The sequence below is a fragment of the Coregonus lavaretus genome (genome assembly GCF_964263955.1).
Source record: "Coregonus lavaretus genome assembly, chromosome: 19".
NCBI classification, from domain to species: Eukaryota; Metazoa; Chordata; class Actinopteri; order Salmoniformes; family Salmonidae; genus Coregonus; species Coregonus lavaretus.
This window is the reverse complement of record NC_140006.1, coordinates 39,372,418-39,393,614: the sequence shown is the minus strand read 5'-3', so window position 1 is coordinate 39,393,614 and position 21,197 is coordinate 39,372,418. Positions and strand designations below refer to the sequence as shown.

General features: G+C 44.8%; 1 protein-coding gene across 1 annotated transcript; it reads right to left on the bottom strand.

The window, feature by feature from the left end:
* Window positions 1–16,790: 16,790 nt before the first annotated feature.
* Window positions 16,791–20,924, bottom strand: LOC311146294 (uncharacterized protein; the record flags this gene model as incomplete). Its single annotated transcript, XM_084182784.1, has 7 exons — window positions 20,561–20,924; window positions 20,125–20,298; window positions 19,883–20,004; window positions 19,636–19,801; window positions 18,179–18,294; window positions 16,972–18,069; window positions 16,791–16,838 (listed from the first exon to the last, which is right to left on the bottom strand). The coding sequence occupies exons 1-7, from the start codon at window positions 20,883–20,885 to the stop codon at window positions 16,791–16,793; spliced, it is 2,049 nt and encodes a 682-aa protein (XP_084038910.1). The 5' UTR covers window positions 20,886–20,924.
* Between the last annotated feature and the right edge of the window lie 273 nt (window positions 20,925–21,197).

Sequence of the window (21,197 nt, the reverse complement as noted above, 5' to 3'; positions counted from 1 at the left end):
AGCACTGGCATCATCCATCCTCTAAGAATTAAACAATTAATTGATCTATTATTATCAAACTATTAATTGATCCATGCTGTCCAGATTGGGCCACCTTATGATACATAGCACTGACTATAGCCTATGGCTGGGGTACTCAAGTACATACATTTCCTAGGTGGCAAAGGTCCGGATGGATATTGTCACTGTATTTATCGGCATAGTAACAAACCCCCACCTCACAACCCATGCGACCCCAAACTGTTCAAACTGTTAACACCCCTCTTGTTGGCGGAGAGAACATTTAGCAATTTTAAAGTTAATTTTTTGCAATTTTACACCGTTTGCCATCGGGCGGAGAGAACATTTTGCAGTTTTAAAGCTCATATCCTGAAATTCTACAAAGTTTGCCATTTCTTATGTGTGTTTATATGATACCAGGGGTCGAGGCCCTGGTACAAAATAATACTGGCACTATACATTTCTAATCAAAATTATAGTATCATAATAAATCCCTGAATGTTCATGTATATCAAAACGTAAAGAATATGTGGCTAGAAAATATGGACATAACTGTGGACAATTTAGAAAAGGATTAAGTGACACATTTGAATCCAGAAAACACAATTTGGTTAAGAAGCTTGTGATAGCTGTAAGGTTCTGTATTTATTTTCTTAGGTCACCTTGTGTTCTTGAACGTAGCCCTGTTTCTTTGTGTTCTTGAACGTAGCCCTGTCTTTCATTTTTGTTAATTGATTTCACCTGTGTTAATTCCTGGTCTCATCAGCTCCTTATTTAATTCAGTTCTTTCTGTTTGTGCCTTGTGAGGTATTGTTCGTTTTGACTCTACTAAGCCTTTTCTTAGCTCGTTTGTGAGAATCAGTTTTAGCCTTCAGTCCTAGTTTTGATTCTCCTGCCTGTTTGCCTACCTGTGTATGACCATTGCCTGCCTGTGACCACGATTCCTGCCTTCTGCGAAGGTGAAATAAACACCTGCTGTGCGTGAATCTACACCATTTTCTCCCTGAGTATTCATTACAGAATACCTCACCAAAACGGAATGGATTCAGCGGAGCTACAGCGGCGCCTAACCCAGCAAGAGGAGTGTATGGAGGAAATCTGCCATCTTCTCTGCCAGCCTATCCCTACTCCTCCGATGCCAGGTACCGTAACCCATAGCCCTCCTTCATTCATATCCATGCCTGGAAAATATGACGGTTCACCTGGGATTTCTGATGTAATGCAGCAAATACATTGAGCACAACTCCACTAACTTCGCCACCGACAAGAGCAGGGTGGATTTTGTTGTGTCTCTACTCACAGGCAAAGACCTGGATTGGGCCACCGCCATATGGACTGCCAACAGCACAGAACTCAGATCCGAGACCAATTTCCACATCCTCTTCAAAGAGGTATTCGATCACTCTCCTTCCGGTCGTCCTATAGGAGACCTCCTCATAGAACTTCAACAAGGACGCAATTCAGCTGCCGAGAGTGCCCTCGAGTTCCGCACCATGGCTGCAGGGAGTGGATGGAGTGAGGCTGATTTACTTACCGTCTACCGAAGATGGCTCAACAGGGAATTTCAGGCGGAGCTGGCCTGTAGAGGTGACCTTCAGGATTTAAATCAATGCATTTGGATCTCCATCGACCACCTCATCGCTGACCGCCAAAGAACTCTGGCACCCAGAAACCTTCTCTTTCCATGATCCTGTCCGAGTCTTCCAGAGCCCATGCAGTTGGGCCATGCTCCTCTCCCGTGTATCGAACGTCAAAGACGCATCCAAGAAGGGCTCTGCCTATACTGTGGAGGGAAATATCATCTACTCAGCCATTGCCCTGTTTGCCTCCCCACGGAGAGATGAGAAGGGTCCCTCCACTGCCATGCAGGTAGGCGGGTCCGTATTTCTAAATATTTCCCAGAAGCAATTCTCCATCCAGTATTGATAACCGTGAAGGGGGTTACAAAGTACGTAGAGAGCTTGATAGATTCGGGAGCAGCAGGAAGTTTTCTCGATCACCAGCTAGTACAAGAGCTTGACATTGATCTAACACCTGTCACCCCTCCCTTAAGGATTAACGCCCTGGATGGGCAGCCATTGGGCACGGGCTTCATTACGCACCTGACACAGAGCGTTACCCTCCAGATTGGAGTCTTCCACACCGAAACCATTCAACTCATGGAACTCTCATCCCCCAAACAGCCACTCATCCTCGGACACCCCTGGCTTTGTCGTCACGACTCTGCCATCTCGTGGCGACAAGGTGAACTACTGTCCTGGTCTTCTACCTGCTTCACCAGTTATCTCAGCCTACCCTGCAGAGCCACCACCATTGAGGACTCTGCCTCTGCAGTGCCACCCACCATACCATCTGAATACGCCCAGTACAGCAATGTCTTCAGCAAAATCAAGGCCTGCACTCTGCCACCACATCGCCCAGGGGACTGTACTATTGACATACTCCCTGGAGTGTCCCCACCGAAGGGCCGCGTTTACCCCCTATCTATCCTGGAAAATGAGGCAATGGAGAACTACATTGCTGAAGCAAACGGCAAACGGTTTCATTCATCCTTCTTCTTCCCCGGCTGCGTCCAGCTTCTTCGTTGGAAAAAAGGACGGTGGTCTCCGTCCATGTATTGATTACCGTTCCCTGAATGACGTCACGGTCAAAAACCGTTTTCCTCTGATCCCAGTGACCCTTGAACAAGTGGGCCACGCCAACATCTATACAAAACTCGACCTGCGGAGTGCTTATAACCTTGTCCGTATACGTGAAGGCGACGAATGGAAGACTGACTTTATCACCACACAAGGGCACTACGAATACCTGGTCTTGCCTTACTAACGCCCCCGCCGTCTTCCAATCCTTTATGAACAAGGGTTTCCAGAATATGATCAACCGCTTTCTCATCGTCTACATTGATGACCTCCTGATTTACTCCCTGAAGGAACACCTACAGCATGTACAAAAGGTTCTTCAATGGCTCCTTGACCATAACCTTTATGTGAAGACTGAAAAGAGCACCTTCCACGTAACCTCCGTAAACTTCCTCGGTTTTGTACTGACACCTGGAGGGGTCAGCATGGATGAGAACCAAGTCACTGCCGTCAGTAACTGGCCCAAACCCACCACCGTTAAGGAACTCCGTTTCATTGGGTTCTCCAACTTCTATTGCTGGTTCATTCGGAACTTCAGTTCTACTGCCGCTCCCCTCACTGCCCTTACCAGCCAAAAGACCCGGACCCTTCAATGGACTGATACCGCACTGACTGCTTTCAACACCTTAACGCCTCTTCACCTCAGCTCCTGTCCTTCGCCAACCTGATCCGACCCTTCCTTTCACCCTAGAGGTGGATGCCTCCGAAGTAGGAGTAGGAGCCATACTCTCTCAGTGGGTGGGAACACCTCCAAAATAACATCCCTGTGCCTTCTTCGCCAGGAAGTTATCCTCCGCTGAGAGGAATTACGATGTGGGGAACAGAGTTCTCCTCGAAATCAAGCTGGCCCTCGAGGAGTGGCGCTACTGGTTGGAGGGCGCACAACATCCCTTTCTCGTCCTAACAGATCATCGTAATCTGGAATATATCAGAGGGGCCAAGAGGTTAAACTCCAGACAAGCCCGCTGGGCTCTCTTCACACGCTTCCATTTTCATGTTACTTACATCCCTGGAAAGAAAGAAGTAAAAGCTGATGCTCTCTCTCCTGCCAGTTTGACCTTCTGACCAGTAACTCAGACCCTACACCCATTCTTCCTTCCTCTTGCATTATGGGACCGGAACAGTGGGAGGTTCACTCTGCCATACAAGAAGCCCTAACCTCAGACCCGGCTCCTCCTGAGACACCAGCTGGGAAGAGTTACATACCAGCAGCTGTTAGACCCCAACTGATGCAATGGTGTCACACGTCCTTGGGGTCAGGACATCCGGGCATTACATGAACCACCGAACATCTAGCCCATAAGTTCTGGTGGTCCTCACTGGCATCCGACGTCAGAGATTACGTCCTCTCCTGTCCAGTCTGCACCCAAACCAAAAGCCCTCGTCATCTCCCTTCCGGTAAGCTTCAACCTTTGCCAATCCCTCACAGACCTGGTCCCACAGAGCTGTTGACTTCATCACAGACCTTCCTGAATCCTCTGGTAACACCACCATCCTTGTCATAGTAGACAGTTTTTCAAAAATGTGTCGTCTGGTTCCTCTTCCTCATTTACCTAACGCCATTGAATTGGCTGAGTGTATGTTCCAGCAGGTTTTCCGTCTGTATATGGGAGGACATCGTCTTTGACCGCGGGCCCCAGTTTGTCTCCCGGGTGTGGCGAGCCTTCTGTGACCGACTGGGGGGTCGTCCTCAGCCTCTCCTCCGGGTACCATCCCCAGACCAACGGGCAGACGGAACGCCTGAACCAAGAAATAGGGAAGTACCTCAGCCTCTCCACTCGACTGGAGTCGGTATATGGCCTGGGCCGAATACGCTCAGAACTCACTCATTCATCCCTCCGCCTTACTCTGTTTCAGTGTGTCCTTGGTTACCAACCCCCCATGTTTCCCTGGGAGGCGGAGCCTGGTACTGTCCCAGCTGTCGACGACTGGTTTCGGCATAGTGAGCGGGTATGGGAGACCGCTCACCGGCATCTGCAGGAAGCTTCTAATACCCAGAAACGCTTTGCCGACAGACGCCGCCGACCTACGCCACTCTTTCACCCCGGACAGCGTGTGTGGCTCTCTACCAGAGACATCCGGCTCCGCCTCCCCTGCAAAAAGTTCTGCCTCGCTTCATTGGTCCCTTCAAGATAACTCATCTCATCAACCCTGTCACGTACCGCCTCTAGTTACCCCGTCAGTATAAAATCTCCTCGTCCTTCCATGTGTCTCTGTTAAAACCGGTCACCTACAGTCCTCTTCATCCTCCCTTGGGGGGGGGGGGACTGTAAGGTTCTGTATTTATTTTCTTAGTCAATCGTGTGTTCTTGAACGTAGCCCTGTCTTTCATTTTTGTTAATTGATTTCACCTGTGTTTGTTACTCACCTGGTCTCATCAGCTCCTTATTTAGTTCAGTTCTTTCTGTTTATGCCTTGTGAGGTATTGTTCGTTTTGACTCTACTAAGCCTTTTCCTAGCTCGTTTGTAAGAACCAGTTATAGCCTTCAGTCCTCGTTTTTGATTCTCCTGCCTGTTTGCCTACCTGTGTATGACCATTGCCTGCCTGTGACCACGATTCCTGCCTTCTGCGAAGGTGAAATAAACACCTGCCGCGCTCTGCGCGTGAATCTACACCATTTTCTCCCTGAGTATACAGTGCTATGAAAAAGTATTTGCCCCCTTTCTAATTTTCTCTACTTTTGCATATTTGTGATACTGAATGTTATCAGATCTTCAACCAAAACATAATATTAGATAAAGGGAACATAAGTGAACAAATAACACAACAATTACATATTTATTTCATAAACAAAGTTATGCGACACCCAATTCCCCTGTGTGAAAAAGTAATTGCCCCCTTACACTCAATAACTGGTTGTGCCACCTTTAGCTGCAATGACTCCAACCAAATGCTTCCTGTAGTTGTTGATCAGTCTCTCACGTCGCTGTGGAGGCATTTTGGCCCACTCTTCCATGCAGAACTGCTTTAACTCAGTGACGTGTGGGTTTTCAAGCATGAACTGCTCATTTAAAGTCCTGCCACAACATCTCAATTGGGATTAGGTCTGGACTTTGACTAGGCCATTCCAAAACTTCCAATATGTTGCTTTTTAGCAATTTTCATGTAGACTTGATTGTGTGTTTTGGATCATTGTCTTTCTGCATGACCCAGCTGCGCTTCAGCTTCAGATAACAATTGGAAGTTTTGGAATGGCCTAGTCAATGTCCAGACCTAATCCCAATTGAGATGTTGTGGCAGGACTTGAAATTAGCAGTTCATGCTTGAAAACCCACACGTCACTGAGTTAAAGCAGTTCTGCATGGAAGAGTGGGCCAAAATGCCTCCACAGCGATGTGAGAGACTGATCAACAACTACAGGAAGCATTTGATTGGAGTCATTGCAGCTAAAGGTGGCACAACCAGTTATTGAGTGTAAGGGGGCAATTACTTTTTCACACAGGGGAATTGGGTGTTGCATAACTTTATTTATGAAATAAATATGTAATTGTTGTGTTATTTGTTCACTCATGTTCCCTTTATCTAATATTAGGTTTTGGTTGAAGATCTGATAACATTCAGTATCACCAATATGCAAAAGTAGAGAAAATTAGAAAGGGGGCAAATACTTTTTCATAGCACTGTATATTACAATAGCAACACAGCTTTCATTCAAAATGTTCAATGGTACTTTGCTTGTGTAAATGTCTTATGAAACCCCTTTTTCTGATACTCCAATTCAAAGAACTACCCTATTGATTGGTCAATGAAGGCAAATGTGTATCCTGGGTTACTGTGGACCTCTTTACACTCAGAACCTACACACACTCAGCATTGGTGAGCATTCTTGTTTTCAAATATGAGGCCTTCTTGATGATCGAAGACAACATAAATATGCAGACATTCCAAGTAAACGATCAGCATGTAGTATGAAATGAGCTGACAGCTTAAATCACTTGTTTTGATCATTCAGAATACTTGTTTATTTCAGCCAGTCCTGGCAAAGAGCAATGATCAAGGTTGAAGATGTGCCATTGTTTGCTGTTGCTGTTGCTGTTGGCAAGCTGATGTCCATGCCATGTCTGTGGACCCGATGACACCATCAACTGGCAGTTGCCTACAGACAGTCCAAGAGGAACTGAGCAAAATCATCCAGGACTTTATAAGAGTCTTAAATCTGGGGAAGATACCTGATTGAGCTTTATTTCACCTATCTAGTCATTTCAGATCAGTGCTAGAGGTGGAACCAGACTGACACTTTACAGTAATATTTAATATAATAATATACAGTGGGTATTTTATGTATTCAGCCCCCTTTGATGTCTTAAGCAGGTTTTCCTCTAGGATTTTGCCTGTGCTTAGCTCCATCTTGTTTCTTTTTATCCTGAAAAACTCCCCAGTCTTTGCCGATGTCAAGCATACCCATACCATGTTGCAGACATCACCATGCTTGAAAATAAGGAGGCAGTTACTCAGTGATGTGTTGTTGGATTTGCCCCAAACATAAGGCTTTGCATTTAGGCCAAAAAGTGTATTCCTTTGCAGGTTTATTGCAGTATTACTTTAGTGCCTTGTTGCATACAAGATGCATGTTTTGGAATCTTTTTATTCTGTATATTTGTATTATTCTTTTCACTCTGTCATTAAGGTCATTATTGTGGAGTCACTAAAATGATGTTGATCTATCCTCAGTTCTCCCATCACAGCCATTGAACTCCGTAGCTGTTTACAAATCACCAATGACATCCCTGAGCAGTTTCATTCCTGTCCTGCAGTTCAGTTCAGAAGGACGACTATCTTTGATGGGTCTGGTTGGTTTAATATATAATCCACAGCATAATTATTAACTTGACCATACTTAAAGAGATGTTCAATGTCTGATTTGTTATTGTTACTGAAAAGCTCCCTGGTCTTTGTAGTTGAATCTGTGCTTTAAATTCAATACTTACCTGAGGGACCTTACAGATATTGTATGTATGTGGGACAGAGGAAGGGGTAGTCATTCAAAAATCATGTCAACCCCTATTATTTCAGACAGAGTCCCTGTAACTTATGTGATTTGTTAAGCACATTTCTACTCATAAACTTAGTTAGGATTGCCTAAACAAAGGGGTTGAATACTATATTTTAGAATATTATTTTCACTTTGACATTGAGTATTTTGTGTAGATCAATGACAATTTAAGAAAAAAAATTATATATTCAATCCCAGTTAGTAACGCAACCAAATGTGAAAAAATCCAAGAGGGGTGAATACTTATACCCATTGTATGTAATTTAGGGACAGATCGAAATTTACTGGGGGGAGGGGTGGTCCAAAACAGGGGAAGGTTGGCAAACTTATTTTTTTTTGCTTTGGGAAGGGCTGTGTGGTTTTGGGGGGAGGGGGGGTAGTGCGTTTTTTCCCTGGTTTACATTTGCTCTTCTGCTCGTACTGTATTTTCCCGATAAACAATGGCTTGACTTTTGATATTACCCTAATTAAAATTTTGGAACATTTATGAAGGTTTGGTATGGTGTGGCTATTATTAAACTTTAGCTACTGCAGGCCTATGATATGAAAGCAGTGTGCCCCGGCGCTCCAACTGACTCTGACAGTTGAACTTGAGATGAGGAAGACTGTTGAAGGCCTACCAGAGTTACTTCTATCATCTAACAATGTGATTATCTTTTATACAAAATATTCAGATAAAAAATTATGTATGTCTATATCTGTATAGCAGATACAGTAGACATCTGTCAAAGAAATGCATGTCGGCGTCGTAGCATGCCACCGGCGTATCTCTATCTCTCTGCGGTTAGGCCTAAGCTTCTCTTCCTTTATACAGTGAGGGAAAAAAGTATTTGATCCCCTGCTGATTTTGTATGTTTGCCCACTGACAAAGAAATGATCAGTCTATAATTTTAATGGTAGGTTTATTTGAACAGTGAGAGACAGAATAACAACAAAAAAATCCTGAAAAACGCATGTAAAAAATGTTATAAATTGATTTGCATTTTAATGAGGGAAATAAGTATTTGACCCCCTCTCAATCGGAAAGATTTCTGGCTCCCAGGTGTCTTTTATACAGGTAACGAGCTGAGATTAGGAGCACACTCTTAAAGGGAGTGCTCTTAATCTCAGTTTGTTACCTGTATAAAAGACACCTGCCCACAGACGCAATCAATCAGATTCCAAACTCTCCACCATGGCCAAGACCAAAGAGCTCTCCAAGGATGTCAGGGACAAGATTGTAGACCTACACAAGGCTGGAATGGGCTACAAGACCATCGCCAAGCAGCTTGGTGAGAAGGTGACAACAGTTGGTGTGATTATTCGCAAATGGAAGAAACACAAAAGGACTGTCAATCTCCCTTGGCCTGGGGCTCCATGCAAGATCTCACCTCGTGGAGTTGCAATGATCATGAGAACGGTGAGGAATCAGCCCAGAACTACACGGGAGGATCTTGTCAATGATCTCAAGGCAGCTGGGACCATAGTCACCAAGAAAACAATTGGTAACACACTACGCCGTGAAGGACTGAAATCCTGCAGTGCCCGCAAGGTCCCCCTGCTCAAGAAAGCACATATACAGGCCCGTCTGAAGTTTGCCAATGAACATCTGAATGATTCAGAGGAGAACTGGGTGAAAGTGTTGTGGTCAGATGAGACCAAAATCGAGCTCTTTGGCATCAACTCAACTCGCCGTGTTTGGAGCAGGAGGGATGCTGCCTATGACCCCAAGAACACCATCCCCACCGTCAAACATGGAGGTGGAAACATTATGCTTTGGGGATGTTTTTCTGCTAAGGGGACAGGACAACTTCACCGCATCAAAGGGACGATGGATGGGGCCATGTACCGTCAAATCTTGGGTGAGAACCTCCTTCCTTCAGCCAGGGCATTGAAAATGGGTCGTGGATGGGTGCTCCAGCATGACAATGACCCAAAACACACAGCCAAGGCAACAAAGGAGTGGCTCAAGAAGAAGCACATTAAGGTCCTGGAGTGGCTTAGCCAGTCTCCAGACCTTAATCCCATAGAATATCTGTGGAGGGAGCTGAAGGTTCAAGTTGCCAAATGTCAGCCTTGAAACCTTAATGACTTGGAGAAGATCTGCAAAGAGGAGTGGGACAAAATCCCTCCTGAGATGTGTGCAAACCTGGTGGCCAACTACAAGAAACGTCTGACCTCTGTGATTGCCAACAAGGGTTTTGCCACCAAGTACTAAATCATGTTTTGCAGAGGGGTCAAATACTTATTTCCCTCATTAAAATGCAAATCAATTGATAACATTTTTGACATGCGTTTTTCTGGAGTTTAGTTTTTGTTATTCTGTCTCTCACTGTTCAAATAAACCTACTATTAAAATTATAGACTGATCATGTCTTTGTCAGTGGGCAAACGTACAAAATCAGCAGGGGATCAAATACTTTTTTCCCTCACTGTATATATACAGTGTGGAGAACAAGTATTTGATACACTGCCGATTTTGCAGGTTTTCCTACTTACAAAGCATGTAGAGGTCTGTAATTTTTATCATAGGTGCACTTCAACTGTGAGAGACGGAATCTAAAACAAAAATCCAGAAAATCACATTGTATGATTTTTATGTAAATCATTTGCATTTTATTGCATGACATAAGTATTTGATACATCAGAAAACAGAACTTAATATTTGGTACAGAAACCTTTGTTTGCAATTACAGAGATCATACGTTTCCTGTAGGTCTTGACCAGGTTTGCACACACTGCAGCAGGGATTTTGACCCACTCCTACATACAGACCTTCTCCAGATCCTTCAGGTTTCGGGGCTGTCGCTGGGCAATACGGACTTTCAGCTCCCTCCAAAGATGTTCTATTGGGTTCAGGTCTGGAGACTGGCTAGGCCACTCCAGGGCCTTCAGATGCTTCTTACGGAGACCACTCCTTAGTTGCCCTGGCTGTGTGTTTCGGGTCGTTGTCATGCTGGAAGACCCAGCCACGACCCATCTTCAATGCTCTTACTGAGGGAAGGAGGTTGTTGGCCAAGATCTCGCGATACATGGCCCATCCATCCTCCCCTCAATACGGTGCAGTCGTCCTGTCCCCTTTGCAGAAAAGCATCCCCAAAGAATGATGTCTCCACCTCCATGCTTCACAGTTGGGATGGTGTTCTTGGGGTTGTACTCATCCTTCTTCTTCCTCCAAACACGGCGAGTGGAGTTTAGACCAAAAAGCTCTATTTTTGTCTCATCAGACCACATGACCTTCTCCCATTCCTCCTCTGGATCATCCAGATGGTCATTGGCAAACTTCAGACGGGCCTGGACATGCGTTGGCTTGAGCAGGGGGACCTTGCGTGCGCTGCAGGATTTTAATCCATGACGGTGTAGTGTGTTACTAATGGTTTTCTTTGAGACTGTGGTCCCAGCTCTCTTCAGGTCATTGACCAGGTCCTGCCGTGTAGTTCTGGGCTGATCCCTCACCTTCCTCATGATCATTGATGCCCCACGAGGTGAGATCTTGCATGGAGCCCCAGACCGAGGGTGATTGACCGTCATCTTGAACTTCTTCCATTTTCTAATAATTGCGCCAACAGTTGTTGCCTTCTCACCAAGCTGCTTGCCTATTGTCCTGTAGCCCATCCCAGCCTTGTGCAGGTCTACAATTTTATCCCTGATGTCCTTACACAGCTCTCTGGTCTTGGCCATTGTGGAGAGGTTGGAGTCTGTTTGATTGAGTGTGTGGACAGGTGTCTTTTATACAGGTAATGAGTTCAAACAGGTGCAGTTAATATAGGTAATGAGTGGAGAACAGGAGGGTTTCTTAAAGAAAAACTAAGAGGTCTGTGAGAGACGGAATTCTTACTAGTTGGTAGGTGATCAAATACTTATGTCATGCAATAAAATGCAAATTATTACTTAAAAATCATACAATGTGATTTTCTGGATTTTTGTTTTAGATTCCGTCTCTCACAGTTGAAGTGTACCTATGATAAAAATTACAGACCTCTACATGCTTTGTAAGTAGGAAAACCTGCAAAATCGGCAGTGTATCAAATACTTGTTCTCCCCACTGTATATATATACAGTACCAGTCAAAAGTTTGGTTTTTCTTTTTTTTACAATTTTCTACATTGTAGAATAAAAACTACGAAATAATACATATGGAATCATGTAGTAACCAAAAAAGTGTTAAAGAAATCAAAATATATTTTATATTTGAGATTCTTCAAAGTAGCCACCCTTTGCCTTGATGACAGCTTTGCACACTCTTGGCATTCTCTCAACCAGCTTCATGAGGAATGCTTTTCCAACAGTCTTGAAGGAGTTCCCACATATGCTGAGCACTTGTTGGCTGCTTTTCCTTCACTCTGCGGTCCATCTCATCCCAAACCATCTCAATTTGTTTGAGGTCGGGTGATTGTGGAGGCCAGGTCATCTGATGCAGCACTCCATCACTCTCCTTATTGGTCAGATAGCCCTTACACAGCCTGGAGGTGTGTTTTGGGTCATTGTCCTGTTGAAAATCAAATGATAGTCCCACTAAGCGCAAACCAGATGGGATGGCGTATCGCTGCAGAATGCTGTGGTAGCCATGCTGGCTAAGTGTGACTTGAATTCTAAATAAATCACAGACAGTGTCACCAGCAAAGCACCCCCATACCATCACGCCTCCCCCTCCATGCTTCACGGTGGGAACCACACATACGGAAATCATCCGTTCACCTACTCTGCGTCTCACAAAGACACGGCGGTTGGAACCAAAAATCTCAAATTTGGACTCATCAGACCAAAGGAGAGATTTCCATCGGTCTAATGTCCATTGCTCGTGTTTCTTGGCCCAAGCAAGTCTCTTCTTCTAATTGGTGTCCTTTAGTAGTGGTTTCTTTGCAGTAATTTGACCATGAAGGCCTGATTCACGCAGTCTCCTCTGAACAGTTGATGTTGAGATGTGTCTGTTATTTGAACTCTGTGAAGCATTTATTTGGGCTGCAATCTGAGGTGCAGTTAACTCTAATGAACTTATCCTCTGCAGCAGAAGTAACTCTGGGTCTTCCTTTCCTGTGGCGGTCCTCATGAGAGCCAGTTTCATCATAGCGCTTGATGGTTTTTGCGACTGCACTTCAAGAAACTTTCAAAGTTCTTGACAATTTCCGTATTGACTGACCTTCATGTCTTAAAGTAATGATGGACTGTCGTTTCTCTTTGCTTATTTGAGCTGTTCTTGCCATAATATGGACTTGGTATTTTACCAAATAGGGCTATCTTCTGTATACCACCCCTACCTTGTCACAACACAATTAATTGGCTCAAATGCATTAAGAAGGAAAGAAATTCCACAAATTAACTTTTAACAAGGCACAGCTGTTAATTGAAATGCATTCCGGGTGACTACCTCATGAAGCTGGTTGAGAGAATGCCAAGAGTGTGCAAAGCTGTCATCAAGGCAAAGGGTGGCTACTTTGAAGAATCTAAAATCTAAAATATATTTTGATTTGTTGAACACTTTTTTTGGTTACTACATGATTCCATGTGTTATTTCATAGTTTTGATGTCTTCACTATTATTCTACAATGTAAAAAAAAATTGTAGAAATATAGAAAAACCCTGGAATGAGTAGGTTTCAAAACTTTTGACTGGTACTGTATAATAAAATATGAATATCATACAGTGGACATCTAAGCCTATAGGCCTTTGCATACAATGGCCTGATACATGTAATGCTCAAATCTCTGAGAGCTGAACCTTGACGTGGACAATTATTGTTTTACGAAAGTAGCCTAAAAAAAACAAAAATTGGCTAAAACGTTTTGCATATGCTACACATCGAAACATAAAGAATAGTGTTTTAGTAATTTGTTATAGGCTGTTTTTAAGGACACGTAAATGTGGCTCATCTGGCCAACATCCTTGGTGTTTTGGATCTGAATGCATATGGATGTTTATAAACCTTTCTCAAATGTCCAGCAAATTAAAATCTTCCCTGTCATGTTGTCCGGTGCAAAATTTTGCTAAAGGAAACTCTGAAATGGCATATTGTTTTTATGAAGATTGTATAATATTCACATGAAAATCTGTCGCCAATGCGATGGAAACCTAGCTATAGACACCCTAAAGACAAGTGCGCAAGTCCAGTGTCACTTTGATTATGCTGCACGTCATGGTTCACCAGCAGCCCCAAACATCTAAAGAATAAGCTACCATCCCAACAAGCTTGTAAGAATTGTACTTGAACTCCCCCCTCGTGCTGATCTGGAGGTTGAGCATTTTTTCATCTCTATGTAATATATTTAAGTCTATATCCACAGGGTCGCTACAGTTATGGTCATACACATTGAGTTAATTCTATGAGGGTGTTCATTTTATTTTACAGTACTAGGGGAGGATCAGGTGAAAATATTGTAAACTTTGGGGGGGGGGGGTGCATTAGACGCTTTTATCCAACACGACTAATGCGTGCATACATTATACATACGGGTGGTGCACCACTATCCCGGCACTGCAAACGCTATGCTCTACCAGCTGAGCTACAGAGGACCACAGTTATGCCCGTTACACACAATCTGCCGACCTGACTCGTAGCCCGACTACTGCTAATTGTAAATTGCGTTGGATAATGACTACTCAATGACTCAACTGTAAACCGTGCTACCGCAGATTATTTTTATAATCGTACTTTCTAGCACTATTCCAGCAAATATGGTGGATATATAACCAGGCCAACGCAGGATTTGTTGGCTGATAGGTCTTACCGTAACCCAGCATTGAAACAAGCCACAATAACCCCCATACACATCTCCTAACCAGTTGTGTGAACTCTACCAAACATGACACCCACAACTAATTCAATTGTTAGCAATAAATAAAAAATAAAGTATAAGTGCTGGACCTCAATTTCTTAATACTGCAGAAAAGCTTTATTTGCATGGGACTGGTCAAAGTTACTGTAGTTCAATCTCTAGACTGTCAAAGACTTGCAGGTGTGCAAATGAGTGATTACAATTCTAGAGGATAAATGGGTGAAAAAGTGTGCAGTCTGAGTGAGATGCCAGCAAAATGCTGTATACTACAAAGCTTCAAACCAGTAGGATATAAATTGATGCACTATGAACAATTGCTATTTGAGTAATGGTTAACATTCAATAGCAAATATAGTTGCCCTTAGACTCCGTCGAGATCAGTGGCCAATACAACCACTTGAACCCATTCACATGAATAGCCGAACTAATTTTGTTATATGACCACTAGATGGGAGGCTTAAACCATATTTGAGGGGTAGATGGTTGCCAGCTTTTCAGCAGTATTCTGAAATCGCTTCTGTGACCATTGTCAAAATGTTAACAAACTGATTAGTTTAGAATTTAGTAAGTTTGTATGTGGGTGACATTGACTGGGAAAAGGTACTGAAATCCAGTCAGTAGTGGCTATGGGGAAAACGGGCCTTCAAAAGTAATTCTGGTTTACAGTACAAGTGTTACCCATCACACCTGGCTAAAATATTTCCTGAAGCACCTATATTTCCTAAAACACATGCAGTTAAGTCATTCCAAACACTAAAATGAAAAAGTTACGCAATTTTCAGTTTATCACTTTATTGGGAAAACCTCAAAAACATGGCTGCTTCTGGCGGGCATCAGTGCCATTATCTGAATGATGGGACGGGTCATGCAGCCTGAAAAAGACAGATGCATGTTAACTACTGTTCAATTAAAAGAGTTAGACTTAAAAATGTTAGGTCAACTATGGAGAGAGGTCAAAGTGACTTACATTTAGTTAGCAGCATTGTCTTCACCTCCAGCGGATTGGGCCGGGTAAGAACCTCCAGCAGATTGGTCCGGGTAAGAGACATGGAACCCCTGGTTAGAACCTAGTGGCACAATGGGCTTCCAATAGTGTTCGAATGACTCTGGGAATTCAGGTCTGGAGGGTTTACCAGAAGGCTTGGCTTCAGGTTTCTGGGGGTAGGATGGTTTGGAACCAGCATAATATATTGGCAATGAGCCGTAATGGGTAGGCATTTGTTGGCTTGAGGGGTTTGGTTGCTGAAGGCTAGAGATACCCTCTGAATTACTGGGAAGGGAGCCACCCCATTCCTTGACTGGTCTATGTGGCTGCTCTTGAGGACTTGTCAATTGTTCAAGTTTGCCATGCATGTGCATTGCAGATTCAGAAAGTTGGATTTGGTGGTGGTCTGGTTGCATCAGTGGCTTGGATGCGTAGAACACGTCTGGGTCATGCCACATTGGAGGCGGTCTGAAAGGATAATGCCGCCGCGTTGAAGGTTGGGGTTTTAAGGGCTTGTTGGGGCCACTAGAAAGCACTTGAGGTTCAGATGGTTTACTTGGATCACTGGCAGGTCGCTGAAGTTCCAAGGGCTTGTTAGAATAAACAGGTGCTTGGCCATGTGGCTGTACTGGACCTTGTGGGTTGTAAGGCAGAGGATATGCATGCATAAGCCTTTGTGGGTTATAGGGCAGATATGGCTGCATTGGTCGTTGCTGTTCAGTCGGCTTGTTGGAGTCACTGGAAGGTGCTTGAAAATATGGGTGCATTGGCTGTGGGTTGTAGGGCTGAAAATGAGACTGGTTTGGACGTTGGGGTTCTGAGGGCTTGTTGGTATCACTAGGTGCTTGGCCATACGAAGCCAAGGCGGTTGAAAACCTCATTCCATGCCGACTCCAGTAGTCATGGAAACCAGTCAAGGAAGTTTTACTGGGGGCAACAGTCTGAACCTTTACAGGTTCTGGGGTTGTAGTGGCTTGGGTAGGTCCAGAAACTGACGCGTAGTTGAACAGGTCAGATGTATATTTGAAAGGGTAATCGGGAATGATAACACCATCCTTGGATGCTACAGGGCCAAAATGGTTGTGGTGGTGCTGATGGAAAGAGACGGGCATTGGGCAGCAGTTCAAGAAACCAGTAGGGCAGATTGTAGGACAATACCCAGGATGGGGTGGATAAGGGTCACCTGGCCGAGTAGAAGGAGCCACAGTTTCAGGTGCTTTTGTAGTTCTAGGATGACTAGATTGTGGCGAAGCAGGTGTCCAGGTATGGACTACAAATGGGGTTTGTTCTGGTTTTTGTGTTGCAGGCCTAAGAGGGATTGTTATGGGCTTAGCTGGCCGAGGGTAGAAATGTTGGTAGTAAGGATGTGGGTCGTAAGGATGCAGTGGAGCTTTTGGCTTTTCAGTAGCAGGCTTTAGAGTCAGAGGAGGACGAGTAGCAGGCTTGGCTGGTTGAGGGTGAAAGGAATCTGAATCCCAAACAATTTCAGGGTCTTTAGGTGGAGAGCCAGTTACAGGCTTGGGATGTGGTGGATAGAGGGGATGTGGGTAGTAAGGATGCTGCACATGGCCCTGAGGAACTTTGGTAGCAGGAGTATGCACTTGAGGGGGAGGAGTTGCCGGCTTGGCAGGCAGAGGGTAGAATGAAAAGTAATACGGAGGGTTCCCAGGAGGCAGAGTAGCAGGTTTTGGGTAGTAAGGATGCAGTGGAGCTGTTGGCTTTTCAGTAGCAGGGGGAAGCATGACATGGGTAGGCTTTTGACTCACAGGAGGATGAGTAGCAGGCTTGGCTGGCTGAGGGTCATAAGGATATTGGTAGTAAGGATAGTACACCTTGCCATTTGGAGCTTCTGTTGCAGGGGGAAGTGTGGCAGGCGGATGAGTAACTGGCTCAGCTGGCTGAGGGTCGAAGGAATCTGAATACCAAGGAGGCTGGGGGTCTTTAGGAGGAGACCTAGTTACAGGCTCGGCTGGCTGAGGGTAGAAGGACTCTGAATACCAAGGAGGCTGGGGGTCTTTAGGAGGAGACCTAGTTACAGGCTTGGCTGGCTGAGGGTAGAAGGACTCTGAATACCAAGGAGGCTGGGGGTCTTTAGGAGGAGACCTAGTTACAGGCTTGGCTGGCTGAGGGTAGAAGGACTCTGAATACCAAGGAGGCTGGGGGTCTTTAGGAGGAGACCTAGTTACAGGCTCGGCTGGCTGAGGGTAGAAGGACTCTGAATACCAAGGAGGCTGGGGGTCTTTAGGAGAGCTAGTTACAGGCTTGGCTGGCTGAGGGTAGGACTCTGAATACCAATGAGGCTGGGGGTCTTTAGGAGGAGACCTAGTTACAGGCTTGGCTGGCTGAGGGTAGAAGGACTCTGAATACCAATGAGGCTGGGGGTCTTTAGGAGGAGACCTAGTTACAGGCTCGGCTGGCTGAGGGTAGAAGGGAAAGTGATACTGAGGGTTCCAAGGAGGCGGAGTAGCAGGTTTTGGCTTCTCAGCAGGCTTTGTGTAGTAAGGCTGCAGTGGAGCCTGGGGTTTAGGGGGTGGAGTAGGCCGAGGAGGAAACATGGGACTTTGTTGACGCGCAATGACAGGAGGAAGAGTCACAGGGTTTTGGGGGTAACTGGGGCGAGGGAAAGGCTGTTCAACAGAACCAGGACAGGATACTGTAATCTCCCCCTCTCTGGCAAGTTCAAGGGTGAACATCCCATCCTGCAATAAAAGAGATAAACGTTTGAGTCAAATTCCTTGATTCCCGTCCATGTCTTCAAAACCAGCAATGACAATATTTACACAAGACTGACAATTCAGATGGCCATACCTTAGTTTCCACACAGGGTTCATAGTGAGCAGAAATGATCACAGCCTCTAGATGAGCTACCACACTGTAGCCACACTGGGGCGAAACGCTCATCAATGGCTGCCAGTGTCCTTTGACTGGGAGAAGAATTGGAGTAGAAAACAAAACTTAATGCATACAGTTATGATTTACTCAAACTTCAGCATAATACCAAGAGGGAAACAAGTGCAAGGATTGGGACTTATGTAACCTACACTCATGGTCAAAAGTTAAGAATGACACAAATATTAATTTTCACGAAGTCTGCTGCCTCAGTTATGGCAATTTGCATATCATTGTTCTTCCTCTGTTAACACGTGCAGTCATCATTGCTTTGCACAAAAAGGGCTTCACAGGTAAGGATATTGCACCTAAAATCAACCATTTATCGGATCATCAAGAACTTCAAGGAGAGCGGTTCAATTGTTGTGAAGGTGGCTTCAGGGCGCCCAAGAAAGTCCAGCAAGCTCCAGGACCGTCTCCTAAAGTTGATTCAGCTGCGGGATCGGGGCACCACCAGTGCCGAGCTTGCGCAGGAATGGCAGCAGGCAGGTGTGAGTGTATCTGCACGCACAGTGAGGCAAAGACTTCTGGAGGTTGGCCTGGTGTCAAGGGCAGTAAGGAAGCCACTTCTCTCCAGAAAAAACATCAGGGACAGACTGATATTCCGCAAAAGATACAGGGATTGGACTGCTGAGGACTGGGATAAAGTCAATTTTCTCAGAATCCCTTTCCGATTGTTTGGGGCATCCGGAAAACACCTTGTCCGGAGAAGACAAGGGGAGCGCTACCATCAGTCCTGTGTCATGCCAACAGTAAAGCATCCTGAAACCATTCATGTATGGGGTTGCTTCTCAGCCAAGGGAGTGGGCTCACTCACAATTTTGCAGAACACAGCCATGAATAAAGAATGGTACCAACACATCCTCCGAAACAACTAACCATCCAAGAACAGTTTGGTGACAATGCCTTTTCCAGCATGATGGAGCGCCTTGCCATAAGGCAAAAGTGATAACTAAGTGGCTCAGGGACAAAACATTGAAATGTTGGGTCCATGGCCAGGAAACTCCCCAGACCATAATCCCATTGAGAATGTGGTCAATCCTCAAGAGGCAGGTGGACAAACAAAACCCCTCAAACTCTGACAAACTCCAAGCATTGATTATGCAAGAATGGGCTGCAATCAGTCAGGATGTGGCCCAGAAGTTAATTGACAGCATGCCAGGGCAGATTGCAGAGGTCTTGAAAAAGGGTCAACACTGCAAATATTGACTCTTTGCATAAACTTAATGTAAATGTCAATGAAAGCCTTTGACACTTATGGAATGCTTCTAATTATACTTCAGTAACATCTGACAAAAATATCTAAAAACACTGAAGCAGCAAACTTTGAAGACCAACACTTGTCATTCTCAACTTTTGACCACGACTGTACTTACACTTGACTCTGAGCTCCTCGGCAGAGGTGCCACCTTCCATTTTCACCACCATGCCCTCAGGGTAGCAGGAAACAGTAGGAGGGTTGGGTTTAGAGGGCTTTTTGGCAGGGCAGGACATTTTCATTGGCAACCCCCACCAACGCAAAGGCAGAACATATTTATCATCCTGTAAGATAATTTAAAGTTACTCATCTTAGCAAATGTTAAAATTCCCAATAAAACAGGAACAAATTGAATGATTTCCCACCTCCCGCGTGACGTAACAGCCATTATAGATTGCAATGAAAATCCAATCCCTCCGAGTGGTGCGCATGGAATGACCACAGCTTGAGGGCAACTGTGACAAAGGCAGGGGAGACTGATGATTTCCTGAAAAAACATTGTAACAGAACGGAAATAAGATCACCAGTAGCCAAGGAATTACATCTAACTTGTACAGCTTTCAAATGACTCAATTTGGAGTACCAGGATAAACAGCTTGATACTTGCCTCGGTCCACAAAAAAGAGAGCGCCTGGTGTAGCGCCTGTGTCATGGACCGTTAGTTTCATGGAGTCCCCAACACATTCAACCCTTGGTTCCATCTGCAAGAGACTTGCCACCACTGGACTATTTGGGCTAGCTGTGCCATAAACTTGTCCTTCCAGCTGCTTAGATTCCCAACCTTTAAAAAGGAGAAGACCACTTAAGTATTAAAACACCGATGGGTAATCAATTCTTAACATTGGTTGTAGGGCTAGGCTACTAAAGCGTTCATGGGAGTAAGAGTACTTCAAGGCATTGTTTGGAACAAACGCTTCCATTTACACTGGCAGGTGTAACTAATTATGACAAATTGTTTGGAACTAAGTCAAACTGATAAACATGGGGTACAAATGGAAGCAAAAAGGACCTTCAGTTTTAAAATGGCGATAAGTCAAACATACCCATGTCAGACTGGTAATCAGCGTCATCATCCAGAGAGCCATTGGATGATATGACTTTAGAGACAGCACGTTCATCAGTAGCAAAACTCTCATTTCTTGGTTTGACATTACGTCCAAGTATAAGCCTTCCAAATCGCACAGCACCTGTAGACTGCTCTGCTTTACCATTGTTAATATTCCCCTTGAAATGGGGTCCCAGGACGATGGAGGACATTGATGCCCTCGTTTGTGTTAAAGCATTACACTGACCAAAGGAGTTCAAAACCACCACAAACAGCCATAAACATCTTAAAGATAAATGCTGCCCTTCCGCGTTCCATGCCATCGGATTAAAATCGCGTTTCACAAACACACCAGCCCACCACATCAGTGTGCCGCAAGCGTTTCCTTCACTCACTGTCGCCAGAGGCGGAATATGATTACCGACCAATCAGACTTCAGACCTCCCATTCACAGGTGTCTGTAATCAAAAGACGCGCGTCACGTTCAGGAGGGGGCAACGTTCAGAACGATGCAGATAGAAATGAATTGTACGGCGCTGACATGATTCCCTATTCTACATGAGAGGCAGCTGTCTAATCTACATTACAGCCTACATTTCTACCTGAACATTGCGCCCAAGTGAACACAACTGTGA